This window comes from Bubalus bubalis, chromosome 24 (assembly GCF_019923935.1).
Source record: "Bubalus bubalis isolate 160015118507 breed Murrah chromosome 24, NDDB_SH_1, whole genome shotgun sequence".
Classification (NCBI taxonomy): domain Eukaryota; kingdom Metazoa; phylum Chordata; class Mammalia; order Artiodactyla; family Bovidae; genus Bubalus; species Bubalus bubalis.
Genome location: NC_059180.1, coordinates 40,795,812 through 40,816,269, shown reverse-complemented (window position 1 = coordinate 40,816,269; position 20,458 = coordinate 40,795,812). Strand labels below are relative to the sequence as shown.

General features: G+C 54.7%; 2 protein-coding genes and 1 long non-coding RNA gene across 5 annotated transcripts; 2 read left to right on the top strand and 1 right to left on the bottom strand.

Annotated features, from left to right (window-relative positions):
• Nucleotides 1–525: 525 nt before the first annotated feature.
• On the top strand, nt 526–2,659 carry LOC123331653. Its single transcript, XR_006548417.1, has 4 exons — nt 526–649; nt 876–994; nt 2,035–2,209; nt 2,518–2,659. It is a non-coding gene; the product is annotated as an uncharacterized LOC123331653 (long non-coding RNA).
• Nucleotides 2,660–5,040: 2,381 nt separating this feature from the next.
• HAGH (hydroxyacylglutathione hydrolase) lies at nt 5,041–17,426 on the bottom strand. 3 transcript variants are annotated; one of them, XM_044936380.1, is made up of 9 exons: nt 17,291–17,426; nt 14,479–14,651; nt 13,913–13,977; nt 11,834–11,951; nt 10,619–10,727; nt 9,874–9,977; nt 9,259–9,360; nt 5,714–5,793; nt 5,041–5,305 (listed from the first exon to the last, which is right to left on the bottom strand). In XM_044936380.1, exons 2-9 carry the CDS (start codon nt 14,581–14,583, stop codon nt 5,206–5,208), a joined length of 783 nt encoding a protein of 260 aa, XP_044792315.1. In that variant the 5' UTR covers nt 14,584–14,651; nt 17,291–17,426; the 3' UTR covers nt 5,041–5,205. The 3 variants fall into 3 exon arrangements, with proteins under 3 accessions (XP_044792315.1, XP_006076917.2, XP_044792317.1); XM_006076855.2 differs by lacking the exon at nt 17,291–17,426 and adding an exon at nt 16,980–17,135; XM_044936382.1 differs by lacking the exons at nt 11,834–11,951; nt 13,913–13,977; nt 17,291–17,426 and adding an exon at nt 16,980–17,136.
• Nucleotides 17,427–17,545: 119 nt separating this feature from the next.
• FAHD1 (fumarylacetoacetate hydrolase domain containing 1) lies at nt 17,546–18,904 on the top strand. Its single transcript, XM_006076854.3, has one exon. It carries the CDS (start codon nt 17,549–17,551, stop codon nt 18,212–18,214), a length of 666 nt encoding a protein of 221 aa, XP_006076916.3. The 5' UTR covers nt 17,546–17,548; the 3' UTR covers nt 18,215–18,904.
• The last annotated feature ends 1,554 nt before the right edge of the window (nt 18,905–20,458 follow it).

The window sequence follows — 20,458 nt, the reverse complement described above, 5'->3', positions numbered from 1 at the left end:
GGGAGTGTGCTATCTTAGCCACTGGACCACCAGGGAAGTCCCTGAGTGGAGTTCTTTTAATTTCCTTTTCAGATTGTTTTCAGTATGTACAAATACAGCAGGTTTCTCTTGGTGATCGTGTATCCCAGGACCTTACTAATTAGTCCCAGGTGTGTGTAGCTGGATCCCCTAGGATAAGCCATTGCTCAGTCGTGTCCAACTGTTTGCAACCTCATGGACTATACAGACTATTGCAGGCCAGAATACTGGAGTGGGTAGCCATTCCCTTCTCCAGGGGATCTTCCCAACCCAGGGATCGAACCCAGGTCTCCCACAGTGCAGGTGGATTCTTTACCAGCTGAGCCACCAGGGAAGCCCTATGTAATATCACACCATCTGTGAAAAAGGACATTCTCCCTTCCTCCTTTTCAGTGTGGGCACTGCCTTCTGTGGCAAGAGCAGAGATCCTTGCTGTGTTCCTGACTTTAGTGAGAAGCATTCCATCACTAACCATGAATTACGACGCTGGCTTATGTCTCTGATCCACAGTGTCGCAGGCAGAATAACGCTGCCAGCCACCGATGCATGTGTCCTTATCCCTGGAATCATGAATATGTCGGGTCACGTGGCAGAGCGGAACTGAGGCTGCTGATCAACTGACCTGGAGACGGTGAGACGAACATGGATTTCCAGGTGGCCCCACTATAATTCCAGGCCATGAGAGGACTTGGCCCCCAGCTGCTGACCTCTGAAGATGGAGGAGGGTGGTCAGGAGCTAGGGACTCAGGTGCCTCGCACAGCAGGGAAGGGCAAGGAAACAGATTCTCCCTTTGGAGCAGAGGGAAGCAGCTCTGCTGACAGTCAGTGAGACTCCTGACAGACTTCCGACCTCTCAGTTGGCAGGTGATATATCTGTGCCGCTTCAAACAACTGAGTTGTCATGGCTTGATACAGTAGCATTTGGAGATTAAACAGATGTCCTTTATCAATTCCAAGAGGCTCCCTTCGATTCCAGGTTTGTTGACTTTTTTTTTTTTAAACCACAAATGGGTATGGGATTTTTGTCACGGTTTCCCGCATCCATTGAGATGATTTTGTCCTTTGTTCTATGACCGTGGTTTATTACGATGACTTTTAGATGTTCAGTCAACCTTGTGTTCCGGTTATAAATCCCACCTGTCTGTGCTGTGGAATGTCAGTGTATTCGGATTGCTAACGTTTTAAAGACTTTACACCTGTGTTCATGAGGGACGTTGATCTCTGGTTTTGTTGGGTATCGGGATAACGGCCTTGTAGAATGAGTTGGGAAGTGTTCCCTCCTGCGTTTTCTGGAAGAGTTTGTGAGTGATTATTAGCAATACTAACAGAATGCACTGGTGAAGCCATGTGGCCCTGAGCTTTCTTTTGCATGAAGGCTTAAGACTTCTGTTGAATCAACTGAAGGAATGTGTCCATTTCATCTAATTTGTTGGCACCGCTCCCCTAGTGTTCCTTTGCAAGTTCTGGTCATTTCTTTGGGATTGATAGGATGTGCCCCTTTTCAAAAATCATCATTTTGGTAATTCGTGTGTTATTTTGTTGGTCAGCGAAAAACCACTGTTTTCTGTTGCACTGACTCCTTGCTAATCATTATTTCCGCTTCCTTTGGGTTTTGTTTTCTCTCCTTTTGTGTTTCAAGGCAGGAGCCCGGGTTTTTTAGGCCTTCTTCTGTTACACTGCTTAGCTGTGTCCCACACATTTTGTGTTCATTTCCCTTCTGGTTGACGCACACAGTAGTTCGATGTGTTAACTTCCAAACATCTGGGTTTTTCCAGACGTCACTGTGTTGTAGCTATCTAATGTCACTGGAGTTTGGAATTATACAAGGTATGTTCTTTAGAATTCATTGTGATCTGTGGGTTGAAGATATCATTTGTCCTGGAGAATGTTCCATGAGCACCTGGAAATGTTGGAGGAATGTTCTGTAAGTAGGTTTGATTGAGTGATAGCGTCCTGTTATCAACTGGACTATTAAAGAATCTCCATTATTGCTAAATTACCCATTTTCCCTTTCAGTTTTGCCCATTTAAAGTAGACATGACATACTCATTTCTTCAATAGAAGATTAGAACAGAAATCAGAGAAAAGAGAGAGAGATTATTGGGACCTTAAGAAGTCAAGATTCTGGCTTAAGAAAATATGCTGACCAAGAATAAGATGACTCTGAGCTGCAAGAGCCAGAGAAAAACAGGTATGCGTACCCTGGGGGCAGCGTGGGACAGGCGCGCGTACCCTGGGGGCAGCGTGGGACAGGCGCGCGTACCCTGGGGGCAGCGTGGGACAGGCGCGCGTACCCTGGGGGCAGCGTGGGACAGGAGCGCGTACCCTGGGGGCAGCGTGGCTGTAGAATCAGCCTTCCTTTCTGGATCCACAGCACCCACGCCAGGCTCACTCCCATATCTAAGATCCAGTTCTTCCCCAGGACTCTCTGCTGCCCCAACTAAGAACCAATGTCCCTAGAAGTGGGTGGTCCAGGAAAGCCTCTCTTTTTTTTCTCAGGAGGAAGAATGAGAGACCCCTGAGGAGCTAGGAAGCAGGACCCCAAAGCCAGAGGACAGACAGCAACGGGCTCTGCTTGGAAGGAGCAGGGAAGACAAACGCCACAGCAGAGATGAGAGAACACAACGGGCCGGATTTGAAAATGTAGGAAAGGAAGTAAGCTACCAAAAGCAGCTGAAGGAGGTAACAGCTCTTCTCACCATTAAAAAACAGGATCACGGTTTTTAAAATTCCCACAACAGAATGCACCAGGCTCAGACTAGCGTCTCCTTCTCTACAGACTCCCCCAGCAGTGAGGTGGCTTCCAGGCTCCCTTCTCATCTCTAGACTCAGAGGAGAGAACGTGCCAAGGAAGCGGGGCTTCGCCTGGGAGCATGTGACTGGGCGCTGGAAGCTGCCCGGCCTGAGGAGCGCGTGCTGGGCCGGGCAGACGCGCCAGCAGCCCCCAGCCCTCCTGCCGGCCCTCCAGGGCCTGGGGATCCCCCGGCAACACAGCCAGCCCGCCCTGCTCGCCCCACCCCTCACGCCCGGCCCCAGCCTCTCCACCCCACTCCTGCATGATGGCCCGGCTCCTGGCGTTAGGACGCCCCACACGCTGGAGACATGTCAGACTTGACCTGTGCCCTGCGCACAGTACGCACGGCGCCAGAGGCCCACGCAGATAGATGAGCAGCATCCTCATAAGTGGAAACACTTCGGATCACAGACGTCACTTCTTCCCAGCCTAGTGAGTCGACATTACGCCACCCCAGACGCCGGACAACGAGCACCCTAGTCTTTACAGGGAGGAGCAAAGAGCCAGGACTCTCCTGACGGATGAGGTTGGGCCGCGATCCTGGGGTTGAAGAACTGTACGGGGACTGTGAGGCAGCGTCAGCACAGACAGACGGACAGACAGACGGACGGGATGGAGGGCCGCAGAGCAGGCTGGACCCTTGGGTGCTGGCTTGCTAGGGCGGCGGGCGGTGCAGAGGGGCTGGGACGTGAGGCGTCAATCCCTCAGACACCAGCACAAACAGCTGGGCAACAAGAACCACAAACCAGAAGCCACTGGGTCAGATTACAGGGCGGCATCAGAGGTGGGAAAGAGTTGCTAAACAGGTTGCTAAACACAAAACCATTTTTCATGAAGGAAAAAATATACATTTGACAACATCAAGAATTTCTTTAACAGACACCAGACAGTGAGACCAGCATCAAACTAGAAGACTGCAAACACAGAAACAAAGAAATCATAAAATATGCCATGTGAAACAAAGGATTCCTAGTGATCAGTAAGAAAAACTTGGTAGCAACCAGTGAAGAAACCCAGGAGCACAGGCGGCCCCAGGAAGGAAATCCCAGTGGCCAGTGAGCTGTGGAAGGTGGTCAGGAGCCAGGCAGATGCGTGAGACAGAGCACCTTCTGTGGCCCCAGACCAGCGAGGACGAGGGTGTCCGGCACGTGGGGCAGGCGCCCTGAGCGCAGCGGAGATGCTGAGAATGAAGCCCCGCGTCCCCAGTGCAGTCTCCGCCAGGGCCTGTGGCTGCGGGGCACCAGCGCGGCGGAGTGAGGACGCGCCCCACTGCTCAGAGGCAGCACCACCGCAAGTGTGCAAAGACAAGCGCTCCCGGCTGAGTGCCCCGGGCTCTCGGAGGACGAGGAGGGGGGCAGGATGGTGTGCGTGTTCCTCCTCACGTTTCTGTAGATGAGGGACACAGGCCCAGGGTGCTGGGGGACAGGGGCCTCTGGCAGCGGGTTCTGGAGAGAAGCGCTCACCCTCGTGCGATCGCTGTGCTGCTGGTGGAGCTCAGCATCCCTGGGAGGGGCTGCCAACACCAGCCGCCTGGAGGGACGGACGCGGCTCCCACGTCCTGAGGTTCCTGCACCCGCATGTCCAGTTGCTGGTATAAAACCATGGGGAGTGCCAGGAGGGCCCGTGCAAACTCCCTCCAGGTCTCCAGGGAGCTTGGGCTCCACAGAGAAAGCATCGTGGTTGGAGAAGAGCCCACACAGGCGGCTGTGGGGTGATGCGGGCCCGCTCGGCCGGGACAGGACCTGAGGGATCCAGGGAGACGGCGACAACCACGCTGTGCCGTGACCCATCTGGAGGAGGCGTCAAGGGGGGCATCACCGCAGCAGGTGGGACCAGAGACTGGTCCCTGGGAGAGTCCCAGGACAGGCGGCCTTCACAGGGACAGCGCCCAGACCCCGCCCCACGCTGCACCTGGCCTGGGGTCCCACTGCACGTCAGCACACACACGACACTGGAACCGACCCGTGAGAGGAGGCTTCCTCTAGAGGTACTGGGGAGGGGCAGGGAGGAGGTGGTGATGCCAGGTGTCCGCTTGCAGGGGCAGGAAAAGGGGGTGTGCCCACCCCAACGGGGGCCTTGTTCTGGGAACCCAACCAGGGCGTGCTGGCTTCGCCGGGGCCAGCGGGGGCAGCTCTTCTTGCGGTGTCGTGTGGGGGCTTCACACGGCAACTGTAGGAGTGCCCATGAAAAGGCGACAACACGCGGTCTGCAAGCAGAGCTCCCAGGAATAAACACTTTCTAAACTTCTTCTCTTATAAATATGCATTAGAACATTTGATAACACAAGCAAAGCACTCTGCAATTAATTTAAAATTAAACGGAGGCAGAACTTCCTGCGGTCCTGGCCGGAGAGTCAGTCGGCACACCTGAGTGCCCGGGAGGCCCCGTAGCCGCTAGTCCCGCGGCATCTTGAACTGGTCCTTCTCTTTGCGGATGGCCCTCATGGTGGCCACAGGTTCCGTCTCGCCCGCGTGCTGCTGCACCGTCTTCTCCCTGCGAAGCCAAGCGCCAGGCTACAGGCTGCACCCAGACCCACGGCCCCACGGCCCCTCCCAGAGGCGCCAGGGGAGAAGAGGGCCTGGAGGCGGCGGCAGCCAGTGGACAGCCCGGGCGTTCACCTCAGCAGGAAATGCGCTGGCCTAGCCAGTCCCGCTGTGACCCAGTGACGCCCGCTCCACACTGGCGTCTGGCACCGCCCAGCACGTGGAGGCACGCCAGGCACAAGTCTCATCACCTCCCGATCACGACCCAGGGTCAGAAAGGACCCACACCCTCTCCAGGGCACCAAGAACAGTGCCCACTTTAAGAAATAGCATCTGCTTCACTGGCCGCACTTAAAGGAGAGTCGGGGGCATGGACCCTGCCCGGCGTGCCGCGCAGCAGGGACGCCCGCGCCCTCACCTCACTCGCATGAACGGGTTGTAGGTGAACTCCTCGGCGATGGTGGACGGCACCGTGGGCTCCCCGATGCTGTACTTCTCCTGCAAGACAAGCAGGTCGCTTTAGCGTGGAAGCTTCTAAAGGGGACAGCTGAGCAAGCCTTCACACGTCGTCCGCCTGAGAAGATCCAGTGAGCACACGGTCAGCGTGAACACAGGCCCTTCCCTGCCTGTGGAGAGGGGCACGAGCGCTCCGGCCGCCACCACGACCCACCACGATCCAGAGGTGCAGGGGGACAGGGGGCTTTCTGTCATTAATACAAAGCTTATGTTTTATATGACGGAAGTCACAACCAGCAAAAAGCCAGGAAACAAAAAGCACAGCCCCACCCCCAGGACAGCACATGGTTCGTGAGCACCTCACTGCCAAGAACGGTGGGGCAGCCGGTTCCCAGGAACCCTCCCTGGGGTGACACCCCCCAGAGGGCGGCTGTCATCACAGGCTGCTCAGACAGCTCGCCACCTCCACTCAGGACGCCCTCGCTCCTGATCAACACTGACCAGGGCAGATGGAGAGAAGATGCAGACGGGGACGTCTGGCCAACTGTTCACTGCTATAGAAACGCCTACAGGAAGAAGGTCAGAGTTAATAGCGGAGGGTCTCCACCCTCCCCGCAGCCCCTGCCCTCCTACTGCTGGGCTCACCCTGAGGGCCACAGGGCCCAGGAGTGGACAGCCGGTGTCAACAGCCGTGCTCAGGCTTCCTGACCATCAGGAGCCCTCATTCCCAAGGGTCCCACTCCCACCCACACTGTGAGCAGTGGCATCAGGACGCCTTCAGGGGCTTCCCTGGTGGTCCAGGGGCTGAGCCCATACTCCCAATGCGGGAGGCCTGGGTTTGATCCTTGGTCAGGGAACTAGATCCCACATGCTGCAATGAAAGATCCCTCCAGCAGCAACTAAGACCCAGTACAGCCAAATAAAAGAGGGGAGGATCACTACAGATCTAGCAGATATTGGAGGGGGTGGATTAGATCATACTGATCTAAAAGTTAAAACTATAAAGCTTCCAAAATAAAACAGATTTTTTTTTGACCTTGGCAAAGCAAAGCTTTCTTAGATGGGAGATAAAAAGTATGAACTACAAAAGAAAACACGCTGTACATCATCAAAATTTAATGTAAAAAAATTTGCTTGCTCTGGAAAAGACAGTGTTGATAAAGTTAAAGGCAAATCACAGAATGAGAAACTTCACAATACATGTATCTGAAAAATAACGTGTATCTAGAATAAACTTAAAAAAAAAACTATTATTCAACAAGAAGACAATCAAGTTTTTTAAATGGGGAGAAAATCTCAATAAACACTAAACAAAATGACCAATAAGCACATGGAAAGATGGTCAAAATTATTATGCACTAAGGAAATTAAATTAAATTTATTAAATTAAATGCAAATTATTAAGGTTATTAAATTATTATAATAAATTGTTAAATTTATTAAATTAAATGCAAAATAAAGCCACAATGAAACACTACTGCCTGCCCATGAAGATGGCTAAAATGAGAAGATCGACATGTGTGGAGCACCTGGAGTGCTCCTGTTTCACTGGTGGGAAAAAAAAACAACACAACCACGTGTCACACAAAGACCTGCACAGAGACGTTCACAGCAACTTTACTCACAACGGCCAATAACTAGAAAATGTCTATTGACAGGTGAATGGATAAGCAAACTGTAGTATGGTCAAACAAAGGAATACCACTCAGCAACGAAAAGCAAAGAACTGATACAGGCAGCAACATGAGTGAATCTCAAAATTATTCTGCTTGGTAAAACAAAAAAAAAAGATATGCGTACACTGTATAGTTCATTTATATGAAATTCTAGAAAACGTGAACTAAGTTCTAATGGCATCCTGGAGCAAGGCAGAGAAAACGAGACAGGAAGCTTTTGGGGGTGGAGATGTTCTAGGTCTTAAACATAGGGGGAGTCATTTAATCTGTCAAAATTCACTCAGTTCATTTTAAACGGATGCAACTTCTTACATGTGAACTAAACTTCAACAAGCTTGAAAATAAAAAGGGAAACTATGAAAACTGTCAATAAGTTTGAAAACCTTGATGAAATTCCTTGAAAGACGCTAGTTGCTAACAAAACTGACTCAAGAAAAGACAGCCCAGAAGAGAATCTGACAGCCTTACACAAATTAAAAACATCAATTCATAACAAAAAAAATCCTTCCACAAAGAAGAATTCAGTGTCCAGAAGACTTCATTAGGAAATGGCAACCCACTCCAGTGTTCTTGCCTGGAGAATCTCAGGGATGGCGGAGCCTGGTGGGCTGCTGTCTATGGGGTCACACAGAGTCGGACACGACTGAAGCGACTTAGCAGCAGCAGCAGCCGCAACAAACACTAAAGGAAGAAATAATAACAACTGCAGAAACACTCAGTAAACAGTAGGAGGCGCTGCCAACTCTTCTTTTTTGTGGCCAGCGCCACACTCACATTAAGACCAAAGACGACAAAAAAAGAGAACTACGGACCAACATCTCTTAACACAGACACAAAAACAGACACCACCATGACTAAGGTTTGTCCAGAAAGCAAGGTTGGTGTAGCATTTGAAACCAACTGATACACTTCTCCACATTAATAAGACTAAGGGAGGGAAAAAAAATACGTTTTTACATAATAGGTGAAGAAAAATCATTTGACAAAATTCAATGTCTACTCAAAACAAAACTCTCAGAAAACCAGGGATATATGTGAACTTCATCAACTTGATAAAGAGAACTTTCACAACTAAAACAATTAGCTTCATGGTGAAAAACTGAATGCTTTCCCCCTAAGACTGGGAACAAGCCAAAGGTGTCCATGGTCACCATGGCTACTTAACATTGTCCAAAAGAGCTTAGCCAGTGCAAAAGGCAAAATAATAATGAAATATATTGGAAAAGAAGAAACAAAACTATCTTAATGTTGATGGCATGATTGTGTGCTAAGGATTCTATGAAAAAGATGCTAGACTGAGTCAAGCAAAGTCACAAGGACACAAGATCAAAATACAAAAATCAATATTTCTAAAGACTCGATAATCATTTCCAATAAAATCCATACACATGAACTGTTTCGGAACACATCTGACAATGTGTACAAGGCCTTTCATCTGAGAATTAGAGAAGACGCCTGCAGGGCGACACGCGACCGTGGGACAAGCCACGGGGCACGCTGGGGCTAAGGCGAAATAATGCCTTTCAGACAAGCAGCCTCCAAGGTGGTTTCCCCGAGCGGACAGGGGCCGGCACCTGCTGCTGCGGCCTCCCCTGGCTGCTGGCTGATAAGGATCCCAGGCCCAGCCCGGACCCTCAAGTCAGAAAGGATCTCAAGGAGACAGCCCGGGCTCTGGCTCCACGTTGGGCTGGAACCCACCTGGTCTGCTGCTGCCCGCTGTCCTGGGGAGCCCTTTCCGCCTGCTCTGGAGCCAACACTGTGAGCGCTGTGCTCCCGGGAAGCGGCCTCACAGCGCCCAGCCCACAGGACCCCCCGCCTGTAGCCCGCTCACCTTGGCCCAGGCCAGTTTCTCCCGGATGGCGGTGTTGTTGGGCTCCACGTGGCGAGCAAACTTCAGGTTGTTGATGGTGTATTCGTGGCCACAGTACACTCTCTGAGGACAGAGCCAAACCGCCAGCTCTGAGGAGGCTTGTGAACCCGCCCTCCAGCCCCTCAGAGGTGGCGTGAGGGGCCTGGGCCCGTCTGGGGGCAGCACCCGCGAGACGGCCCTCAAGGTAAGCGCACATCCTGTGTCCGTCATGTCTGTGTGTGTTAGTCGCTCAGTCGTGTCTGACCCTTTGCAACCCCATGGACTGCAGCCCGCCAGGCCCCTCTGTCCATAGGATTCTCCAGGCAAGGATTCTGGAGTGGGTAAGCCATTCCATCTCCATGGGATTTTCCCAACCCAAGGACTGAACCCACATCTCCTGCATTGCAGGTGTGTATGTTAAATGACAATAAAAAGTACATTCAAGGAAAAAAACATGCTTCCAGAAGCAATGCTTCTACTGTCCCGCTCCTCCCAATGCAGGAAGGCTTGAGAGACCCCGGCGGGGGAGCTGGCCCGAGGGCTCAGCAGGAGGTGAGGGTCTTGCTGCCACTGGCGAGCAGACAGGACACTGCCTACCGTGTCTGCAGGGAGCCGGCCCAGGACCTCGAGCAGGGCTTTGTACATCTCATCCGCTGTCCCTTCATAGAACTTCCCGCAGCCGGCCACAAACAAGGTGTCACCTGCGAGGCAGGACAGCGTGGAGCTGGGGGGCTGCCGGCCGCGCATGCCCCCGTTAGGGCCGCTGCTCAGCTCCACAGCCAGGCTCCTCACTGCCCCCTGCACTGACCCAGCCACAGCCCCGGACCTGCCCCCCACCTGACAGGGCCCAGGGCCCCCCCGAGTCTGGGTGCCACTCTCTCCATGCCTTTAACTTCCCGCCACACTGACTGGCCCCACCAGGCCCCAAGCAGCTACTCAGACGCAAGCCAAACCCAAGTTTTTCCCCACCTGCCCAGCAGCCCCTCCCAGGCCAGGCCATCTTGTGACCCCTAAATTCTGACAGCCAGCACTGTCCTGCCAAACACCCACGATCTCACCGGCCCCACCTGGACCCTCCAGGGACCCCTCATACAGGACCACAGCTCCCAGGGGCCCTGGAGATGGGACAGAAGCCCGGCTGGGAGGGGACACTCCACCCAGTGCCCACCAGGGCTGCCTGGCCCCTGGGTCTGTTTGTGCCGAGGCCCAGGCTCTACCCTGAGTGCTGGGATCCACGCAGAGCCCAGCACAGTCTGCCTGGCAGGACACACTCTCTGCTCTGCCCAGAGGTTTACAAAAAACGCCAGGCCTCGCAGCTCACACCTGAGCACTCTACACTCACCTGTGAACACAGCGGGCGGCTCGGGACTGTTGGGCTTGGTCACAAAGTAACAGATGTGTCCGGAAGTGTGACACGGCGTCGACAGGCACTTGACATGGAGAGACCCCACCTGAAACAGAGTGCACACCGGCCTGTGTCCCTGCATGTGGGGGCCGGTCTGCAGGCCCACAGGTTCTCCCAGACCCCGCCAGCCCCCGGGCGCGAGCTGCCGTCAAGGGTGATGGGGCTTCCCCAGCCGCAGCTCCACCCGGCGAAGGTGGGACTTGCTGGTGACCACGGGACCCAGGCCTGGAGGTGCAGGGACCCCCGTGAGCCGGTGCTTGCTGGTGTGCCCAACCAGAGGGCTGACCCTCTTGTCTCCTCAAAGCCAGGCCAAGTCTACACCAGGCGTCTTACGGGGAAGAAGGTTTTCTCTTAGTTGCTTGGCCTATTGTTCCCTTCTCCACTTCCACCCCAGCCAGCCCCAGTCTTCACCTCAGAAACGTTCTAACCTACCCGAAACTAAAATGATGTTTCTGTGTGCCCTCTACCTGGGTCACCAAATGCTAACAGGTCCACTGTGTGGCAGCGGCTGCCCACACACGTCCTAACACACTGCCCAGATGCCCCAGCTGCCTCTCCTGAGCAAAGGCCACCCTCCCATATAACCTCACTGTGGTCCCCTCCCAAGAAATCCACCACTGATGTGAAAGAGGATTCCATAGAGTCTGTATTTCAGTGTCTCCGGGCGTCTCATGGGCTTCCCTGGTGGCTCAGTCAGTAAGGAATCTGCCTGCGAGGCAGGAGACCCGGGTTCGATCCCTGGGTCGGGAAGATCCCCTGGAGGAGGAAATGGCAACCCACTCTGGTATTCTTGCGTGGAGAAGGCCATGGACAGAGGATCCTGGTGGGCCACGGTCAATGGGGTCACAAAGAGTCGGACACGACTGAGCGACTGAACCACCAGGCGCCTCAAAGCCACACCTCCGGCTTCTCCCTCGGCCAGTCACCATCTGCACACTGACCTGCTCGCCAGACTCTCGGCAGAGGGACTGTGCAGGCCAGGCAGGCCCTGGAGCGCGTCCGCCTGTGTGCAGGCTGGGCTGTCTCCACAGCTGAGCCCTCAGTGCCCCTCTGGGTCCCAGGGGCGAGCCAGGGGACCGCCAGGAGGCGGCGGGCACAGGGCCTGGAGCCCGGCAGGACCACACCTGAGCCCTGCTGTCGGTCCCTCCTCACCTGCAGTGTGGACAGGTGTGTGACCTTGTGAGTCAGGGCCCCAATCCGGTCATCACCCCCGTACACCTTCAACCCAGGTTCCAGCTTGACCAGCTTCTCGTTCCCGCCAGCGTGGTCCCTGGAGGTCAGAAAGGGGGAGCTGGGGCTGCTGCTGATACACAGGGGGTGTGCCCACTTCCACACCGTGACCAAATGGAGTTTTTATTTTGCCTAGTTATGTTTCTCTGAAGTAGAAACGCATCTTCCTGTTCTTGTCCATCATTTGGCTCTGCTGAGAAGAACGTTCTCAGACACCCCGTCCCCACGAGAGGCCCCTGCCATGCCCCCGCAGTGCTGCTGCTGAAGCTTCTGGAGCAGATGGAGCAAACTGCATGCCCTGAACGACTCCTGTGCTCCCGGCTCCCAGGCTTCAGTCACACCAGAGTCACCTGGGGTCTGGGAACAGCGAGGCCTGACCCCCAGCCACACGCGCTAATGCCCTGGGCACCCTGATGCCCTGGGCCTGGAGCACGCCCTGCAGGCCGAGTTTGAAAAGCCGTCAGGTGACTCTGATTCACAGCCCAGACGGGCCCACTCAGAGCAGACCTAAACCACCACCACCCAGCTGCCAGGGGCACAGTGTCACCAAGGGACAGGCCAGCTCAGAACGACCTCCCCAGGAGGCTCAATGGTGCAGCCAGCAGCAAGGCGCCCCCTGGACACGCACACAGGAGCTCCCTACACTGCCCAGTTCAAGAGAAGAGCTCCGTGCCATGGGCTTGCTGGGGGAGAAACACACCAGGACAAGCCCTGCGGGGCCCTGAACGCAGGGCAGGGCCGGGGTGTCCTGCGCCTGAAGATTAGCCTTTCCAGGCTGAGGCAGGGGCTTTCCAATCACCAGGGCACACCTGCTCCTCACTACATATTCACCCATAGGCCCAGCAACAGCGGGGCTCTGAGATAAGAGCAGGCCACCCTCGGCCCTCCGTGTGGGGCTGATACACGCAGGCCAAGCCAACCGCGAAGCACACTCAGTGCTGACCTGGGAAACGCTGCCTGTAAGTGGGAAGGTGGCACGGGCCACACCCTGCAGCTCAGTTTGGGTTCTGGTTTAGTTTGTAAGGCACCCCAATGTGGGAAAAGCCACGTGTGACATGGGGGTTGCTCAGTGCAAGAAAGTAGCACTGGGAGAAGTTGGGAGGCGGAGGCCCCACAGCCCACGGAGGCCACACCGGGCAGAGATCCCAAGAGCAGCCACAGGGCACCCAGGAGCCAACGCAGGCCCGAGCCCCTAAATCAGGAAGTAATGCCTGAGGCCCCGGAGGCTGAGCCACCCCAAAGGTCTGCAGTTACACCAACCAACAAGTTTCCAACACTTAACAGACTCTGGCCAACCGCACCCACACGACACCCCCACAGATGTCGGAGGCCTCCCTACCCTGGGGCGCCCCCGGCTAGGCCAAGCGCCGCAGGGGCAGGTTCAAAGACGCTCGCTGCCCTTGGGCAGTTATTTGGAAAAGAATATTCAGAGCCAAGTAAAGATTTTTTTCCTAGCTTTGAAGAGCCTCGAAAGTTTCAATAGGGCCCTGGGCAGGCAACTCTAGGCCTAAGACCCAAACATCAGAGCTGTTTTCATCCTTTAGTTTTCAAGTATCTAAAAAATCACAAACTCTTCAAAAATGACAGCTTGATTTTCAAAAACACTAACGTCTAGACCAGTTTATTCTCCAACCTTGAGGCCAGCTTCCCACCACACAAGCTCAAGAGCTTGCAAAGATGTTGCTAGAGGCCCACCCACGGCCCCAGGACCCTGGCGTGAGCCTCTGCCCTCAGGGCGCCTGAGTCACCAGGCCTGAGGGACGCGGGCCAGCAGCGCAGAGGCGGGTGCCCGGAAGCCCCGTCAGAGCCCTGCTGGGGCTGACCCTCAGCTCACAGTCATGGAGGGGAGAAAGGCTGCCAGGCCCCCCGTGGGGCCCCCCAGGAACCTGCACACCCCGGCCAGCCCGCCCGGTGGACGCTCCTCCTCGGGGCATGTGCAGCACAGCTGCGAGCCCCAGGGGCCCTGCTGGCACAGAGGAGGCTGGGCCCCGGAGCACTCACCAGTGGTGGTGGGTGGTGAGCACTGTGGTCAGCTTCACGCCGTGCTTCCTCACCGTTTCCACCACCTGCAACCAAACAGGCGGCAGCTCACAGGCCGGTCACGCCCCAGCCCTGGCCCATGCATGAGCCTGCCGGCGGGGGTGCCCAGAGAGCTGGCCCACCTGTCCCGACTCCAGGAGGGTAGGGCAACGAGGAGGCCTTTTCTCTCATGATCTGCGGGGCAGTTCTGGCCCCGCACGACCTCTCCAAGCCCCTCCAGCCAAGACCACCCCCTGAAGGCAGTGCCGAGGGGCACAAAGCCTGGAGGAGGCAGCGGCGCTGGAAGGGCCGCTGCCTCTCCTGCGCAGGTTCTCTGCACACAGGAGCCCTTCCTCTCCACACCAAAGCCTTTGGTGGCCTCCAGCCCCTCACTGCTCCTTTGCCCTTTTAACTGAGTGGCGGGACACTAGTTCCTTTTTCAAAAACCAAATGGGTTAATTTCTGTTTAGCTTTGGCCGGGTTGCAAGGGCCCTGGGTTATCAAACACATCAGGAGATGGAAAAGGGGCGCTGGGCCTGGCCTCCCACCTTCTGGGGCTGCACCGGATCCACAATGGCCGCCTCCTTGGTGTCCTCATCAATGAGCAGGTACATGTAATTGTCGGTCAGAGCGGGTAGTAACTCCACCTTCATGGTGCCCTGATCCACGGTCAAGTTCTTCCTTAAACCCAAGTGGTGGAGGCTTCCCAGCAGGGCTGGACCTGAAGACAAAGTGCAGTTCCAGTCAGCGTCCACACGAGGCCATGCTGGGCCGAGACTTCAAAGCCAGCGCTCAGCCCCGCAGGACAGGCGTCCACGGAAGCAAGATCCTAGGGACGCAATGTGCAGAGCCTGGACATGAGAGGTTTTCTAAGTTTTCTTACAAAAGAGGAAGATACCCTCATTAACCACATCCATGAGGAGACTACAGAACACAGCTCATGTTCATATTCGTGGAAATTGGCTCTTTCACACTTAGGGTCCCTCTTTCTTTCTCGAGGGCTCTAAAAGGACACGACAGCCAGCATGACTGCAATTCAAACCTCTGTGAGAGGCGCCTACAGTCAGCTCTGGGGTTCTTCACACCTGCCTCAGAGAAAGACCACAAAGAGGGAAACCCAGAGTGAAAGCGCCAGGCGGGCTCTTCTCCCCCTCTGCGAGCTAAGGGAGCCCGAGTCCCCTGCAGCGACTCAGAGCCCTTCTCAGGTCACGCACCAGAGAAGGAAAGCAGATTCACTCTCGAATGGCAGGGACTTGAAATCTGGATGATGCATAAAACCCCTCCAGCACAGCCTGAGATACGGGAGAGCTGGCCACATCTGTTTGAGATTCAAGTGTGCAGGACACAGAACCACTGTCCAACTCAGGCAAAGGAGGCAGCCAGGGTGGGCTGGGAGCGACCATAGGGCAAAAGCATCCTGCACCCCAGAGACAGGGGCCAAAATACTTTCTACAACGAAACCCCTATTTATCCTGGTAGGTGCTAGGGTGGGGCCTCTCCAGGAAAGGGATCCAGAAAGTGGGCGGCATCGACACATTGACTGACTGACTGACTGACTGAGTGACTGGCTAACAGACAGACTGACTGGCTGACTGACAGGACACCTCTGATGCCGAGTTTGCAGTCATCTGCCATGCCCAGGGAACTGCCTGAACTTCAGTGTTAAGGGACACAGGTGTGACAACCAGTTGGGCTTTATCCAGGCCCTTCTCCTCAGGCTCGGCAAGAAAACCTATTTTTCTACAATTGGGTTTCTGGGCTATGCCACCTGCTCTCAGCCCCAGTATTCAGAATCTGAGCCCCAGGAGGACTACGAAGCAGAGTCAGGGCCGAGTCTTGAGACACAGGGCGTCTGGCTTCTCTGGACCTGGGAAGCTCCTTCCTCACCACAGCAGAGGGCTGAGCCCCCTATGAGTGAGGCAGCCACACTCCTGCTGATCCCCTCCAGTCCCATTTCCACCACCTGTCTGCCTCCCAACACAGAAACTTAGCTGACCCTTTAACGGGTCCCTACGTGGAAAAACCCAGCTCTTTCCTTATATGGTGGCACACCACGCACTCCAGATGCCCTCTGCTCTGGGTGAGGTCAGGACATGGCCAAGGAGGGCTTCCACCTGCTCCTTCTCCCCACCCAGGGCCCCGTGGTCACTCGGCTCACTGCTCCAAAATCTCAGCTTAACCTACCACCCCTGTTGCTACATCAGCCTGATAAGGTATCAGGAAATAAACGGCGATTTCAAAATCAAGGTCAAAATATTTTAAGCAAGCAAGAGGTAATAGGGTGAAAATCGAATCTGACAGATGTCCGATCAGGGCCCAGGAGGTCAGGCCGTCCAACGCCTCCCGTTTCAGAGGCCGGGATAGGAGAACTAGGGAGGGCAAGCGTCCAGCAACTCGCCGGCCACAGTTCACGTGAAAAGCCGGGATCCACTTCGTGGAGCACACACAGCACGCACGTCGTGCGGATTCAGGCACGGGTGCATCGCCCCAGGGCTTCACAAGTGCGGGGCTTGCATGGGCTGGGGCGGGGGGGAGGGGCGGATGCGTGTGGGGGAGCCCTCGACCCCCGCAGTCCGGGAGGAAGGGGGCGCTCGCTGGCTGCCAGGCAGACCCCGGGAAAGCAGGGGTCCCGAGACGGGGCCCCCCGAGCGCCCCCGCAACACACATTTCCTTACCTAGCACAAATCTGTTAGCACCCCCCAGCTGACAAGTTACCCCACTCTGTCTTCAGCCCTCTCAAAGCCTGACTCAACTGCTGGGTAGCCTTTGCTCGACCCCAATAGGCCTGCCCGCCGGCGTCAGCGAGGGCTTACAATCCTGTGTCAATAAAAAACATCGTCAGCCACGGCAGCCCCGCCCGTGCGGGCCCCGCACTGGACCGCCTCGGGGAGCGCGACCGGCCCAACCGCCGTTAGCCCGGCTACGACGCCAGCCGGGCGGCTCGCCTGGCCTCCGCGGGCCGGCTGCCCTGTCCCCGGGCCCTGACAGGCCAGCCCCTGGGCGCCCGGGCCTTCCCGGCCCCGCGTCAGCCCCTCCCCGGCCCACCTACCCAGGCCGAGACGAGCGCAGACGGCTCCCAGCTCTGCGACGCTCCAGCGGCCGAGCAGCCCGCGGCCCAGCACCATGACCGGGGCGGCGGGCAGGCGGCAGCGGCGGCTGCGGCGCGAGGGGCGGGCTGCACCCGCCGGCGTCTACACACCGCGGCCAATCAACGCCTGCCGCCCCGCCCCCAGCCAGTCAGCGCCCGCGTCCTAGCCCGTGCCCGCCGCCCGCCCCTCCCCCCGGCCAATCAGCGCCCGCGTCCCAGCCCGTGTCCGCCGCTCGCCCTGTCCCCCGGCCAATCAGCGCCCGCGTCCACACCTGACTCGGCCCCGCTGAGGACCTGAGAGCGATCCGGGAGGCACCTGCTCCAGCCGCCGCCTCTCTGCGGGGACCGGGCCCGGCAGCCCCGGGGCAGCCACTGGACAGCCGCTGCCTACAGGACGAGCGCCGCGACTTCCGGGCACCCGGAGGAGTCCGCGGTCCGGCGCCCCGAGGTAATTGGTCCTCTCCGGCTAGCCGTCGGCGTCCGTGGCCGGCCAGGCAGGGTCCACGTGACTCCAGGCACCAGGCAGGAGCATGGCCGCCAGCAGGCCGCTGTCCCGCTTCTGGGAGTGGGGGAAGAACATCGTGTGCGTGGGCCGGAACTACGCGGACCACGTCCGGGAGATGCAGAGCGCCGCGCCCAGCGAGCCGGTGCTCTTCCTGAAGCCGTCCACCGCCTACGCCCCCGAGGGCTCGCCGGTGCTCGTGCCCGCCTACACCCGCAACCTGCACCACGAGCTCGAGCTCGCCGTGGTGATGGGCAAGCGCTGCCGCGCCGTCCCGGAGGCCGCGGCCATGGACTACGTGGCCGGCTATGCCCTGTGCCTAGATATGACCGCCAGGGACGTGCAAGACGAGTGCAAGAAGAAGGGGCTGCCCTGGACCCTGGCCAAGAGTTTCACGGCCTCCTGCCCGGTCAGTGCCTTCGTGCCCAAAGAGAAGATCCCTGACCCTCACAACCTGAAGCTCTGGCTCAAGGTCAATGGCGAACTCAGGCAGGAGGGTGAGACATCCTCCATGATTTTTTCCATCCCCTACATCATCAGCTACGTTTCTAAGATCATGACCTTGGAAGAAGGAGATATTATCTTGACCGGGACGCCAAAGGGAGTGGGACCCGTTAAAGAAAATGATGAGATCCAGGCTGGCATACATGGCGTCCTCAGTATGAAGTTTAAGGTGGAGAGGCCAGAATATTGAGTGTATATGATACAAAGCACCCTAACTTCTTAACATACATTTCAGGGGGGAAGGAAACGAGAGACAAAATCAAGCAACGGTTATTTAGTTAAACGTGAGAATCCTTTAATAAGAAACCAATTTTAAAAAATGATTGGGTTGCTATACCTCAACCCAAGGAAGATGGACCCTCAGAGAAAACCTGACCTAGACGAGCTGGGCCAGAAATGGAAATGAAAAACAGTGTCTCCTAGGAAACAGGAAATCAAGATGTTCAAAAGACTTACTTTCTTTTTCTAAAACTGGACTGGATTAGACTTTTCAGTGGGTCACTCAAGGACCACGTGTTCAAGACTTAAAATCTGCAAAGGAAGTGGAAAAACACGTTTCATCAGGGTTTCCCAAAGTTCCTTTATGATCGTGAAAGCCATCTGGAGGTATTTGTAAAAATAAAAATTTCCAATTACTGGACCATCCCAGGCGCAATGTGTTATTTAATGGACTCAATCTCTGGCACTCCAAGTGATTCTTATCACGGAAATATGGAGAAACACTACTCCACATAGTCAGTTAACTTAAAGTTTTATTTAATAAGTGAGCAATTAATGAAGACCTCACTCATTTAGTTAGGGTGTGTATTCTGGCCCATAGAGTCTGAGTTTGGGGGATAATTTTTAAACTGTTGTTTCCTAAATAAATAATGCTATCTTTTGTGTGGTCTAAAAGTGTACTTTTTCCCCCCAGTAGTGGTTATGAGGGACACATCCTCACTAAGGAGCTTCAGACCTTGGTCTTTGGCCTTTGGTTTCCTGAGCACTGTGCTTTATTAACAGAGTTGACCAGCACCTGTACCTCACACCTAGTGATAGGGAAGCTTCGGGGAAGTAAAGTGGCCTGGGAGTGCTGCTTTTACTCTCCCCTGCCCCCTTCTCTGGGTTTTCCAGGTAGCTCAGTGGTAAAGGATCTGCCTGCTAATGCAGGAGACATGGGTTGGATCCCTCGTTGGGGAAGATCTGCTGGAGGAGGGTATGGCAACCCACTCCAGTACTCTTGCCTGGAGAATCCCATGGGCAAAGGAGCCTGGCAAGCTATAGTTCATGGGGTCGCAAAGAGTCAGACACAACTGAGCACTCACACACCCTTCTCTGCAAAATACTAGGTGAGGTGCACAGCTATCAGAGTGCCTGGTGGAGTCCTTTAGGCTTAGGCAGGGGCTCCTGCTGTTAACCTGAACAGAAGGCACCTGCTGGCTCCTAATGCTTATTGAGCACTTAGTAGTACTAGGCACCGTGCCAAGAGTTTTCTGTGTAGTATTTAATCCTCAACAAAGCTGGTACTATTACTACCATCCCTGTTACAGAGACAGGGATTAGCCAGCCTGAAGTGGCAGAGCCACAATGTAACACAGCCATCCCAGGATGGAAACCTGAAGTCTTCCCGCACCAACCCCCCCATTTTTTAGCATATAGTTGATTCATAATGTTGTGCCAATCTCTGCTATACCGCAAAGTGCTTCAGATTTACTCATATATACATTCCATTATGGTTTACCCCAGGAGATTGGATAAAGTTCCCTGTGCTATACACTAGGACCTTGTTTTTCCATTCTAAGTGTGGAAAACCTAAAGTTGTGACCACACTCCAGGCTGCATCTTTGAAGTAGATATATTAGAAAGTTCAAACATTTAGGTCTTCTGAAAGCCCCAATTTATAATTTATTATGAGGAAGTGTCAGAGTTGGATTTGTTTCTAAAACATCACACTATCTTCTTTCCTCTTCACCTGGAGTTGGACACAATTTAGTGACTGAACAATAACAACAATCTTCCTTTATCTTTTTTGTTTTTGACTGCATCCGAGATATAGTAGCAAAAGCCCAGAATTCTAACCACTAGGCAACCAGGGAACTCCCTTTTATCTTTTAATAAGATTTATTTTTTAAATGCTTAAGCAATAGATATTTTTAATAGAAGATTCAGAAATTATGCATAAGCCAAAAAACCAGAACACCCTAAATTCCATACACCCAAAGATGGTCCAAGTTAAGCATCTGGTGTGCATTCTTCCAAATCTGCAGATGTAATTGTGATCTTTTAAATAAAATTTGTTCATACCATACAATTTTCTAACCTTTTCCACTATCTGTCATAACTGTCTTCCCATATTGGCACATTTCTGAACTATTTTCAGTGACTGCTTGCTGTGAAGTCAGCCCTCCGTTTCTGGCAGCTGAGATTGTCTTTAACTATTTGCTGGTAGTTGGTC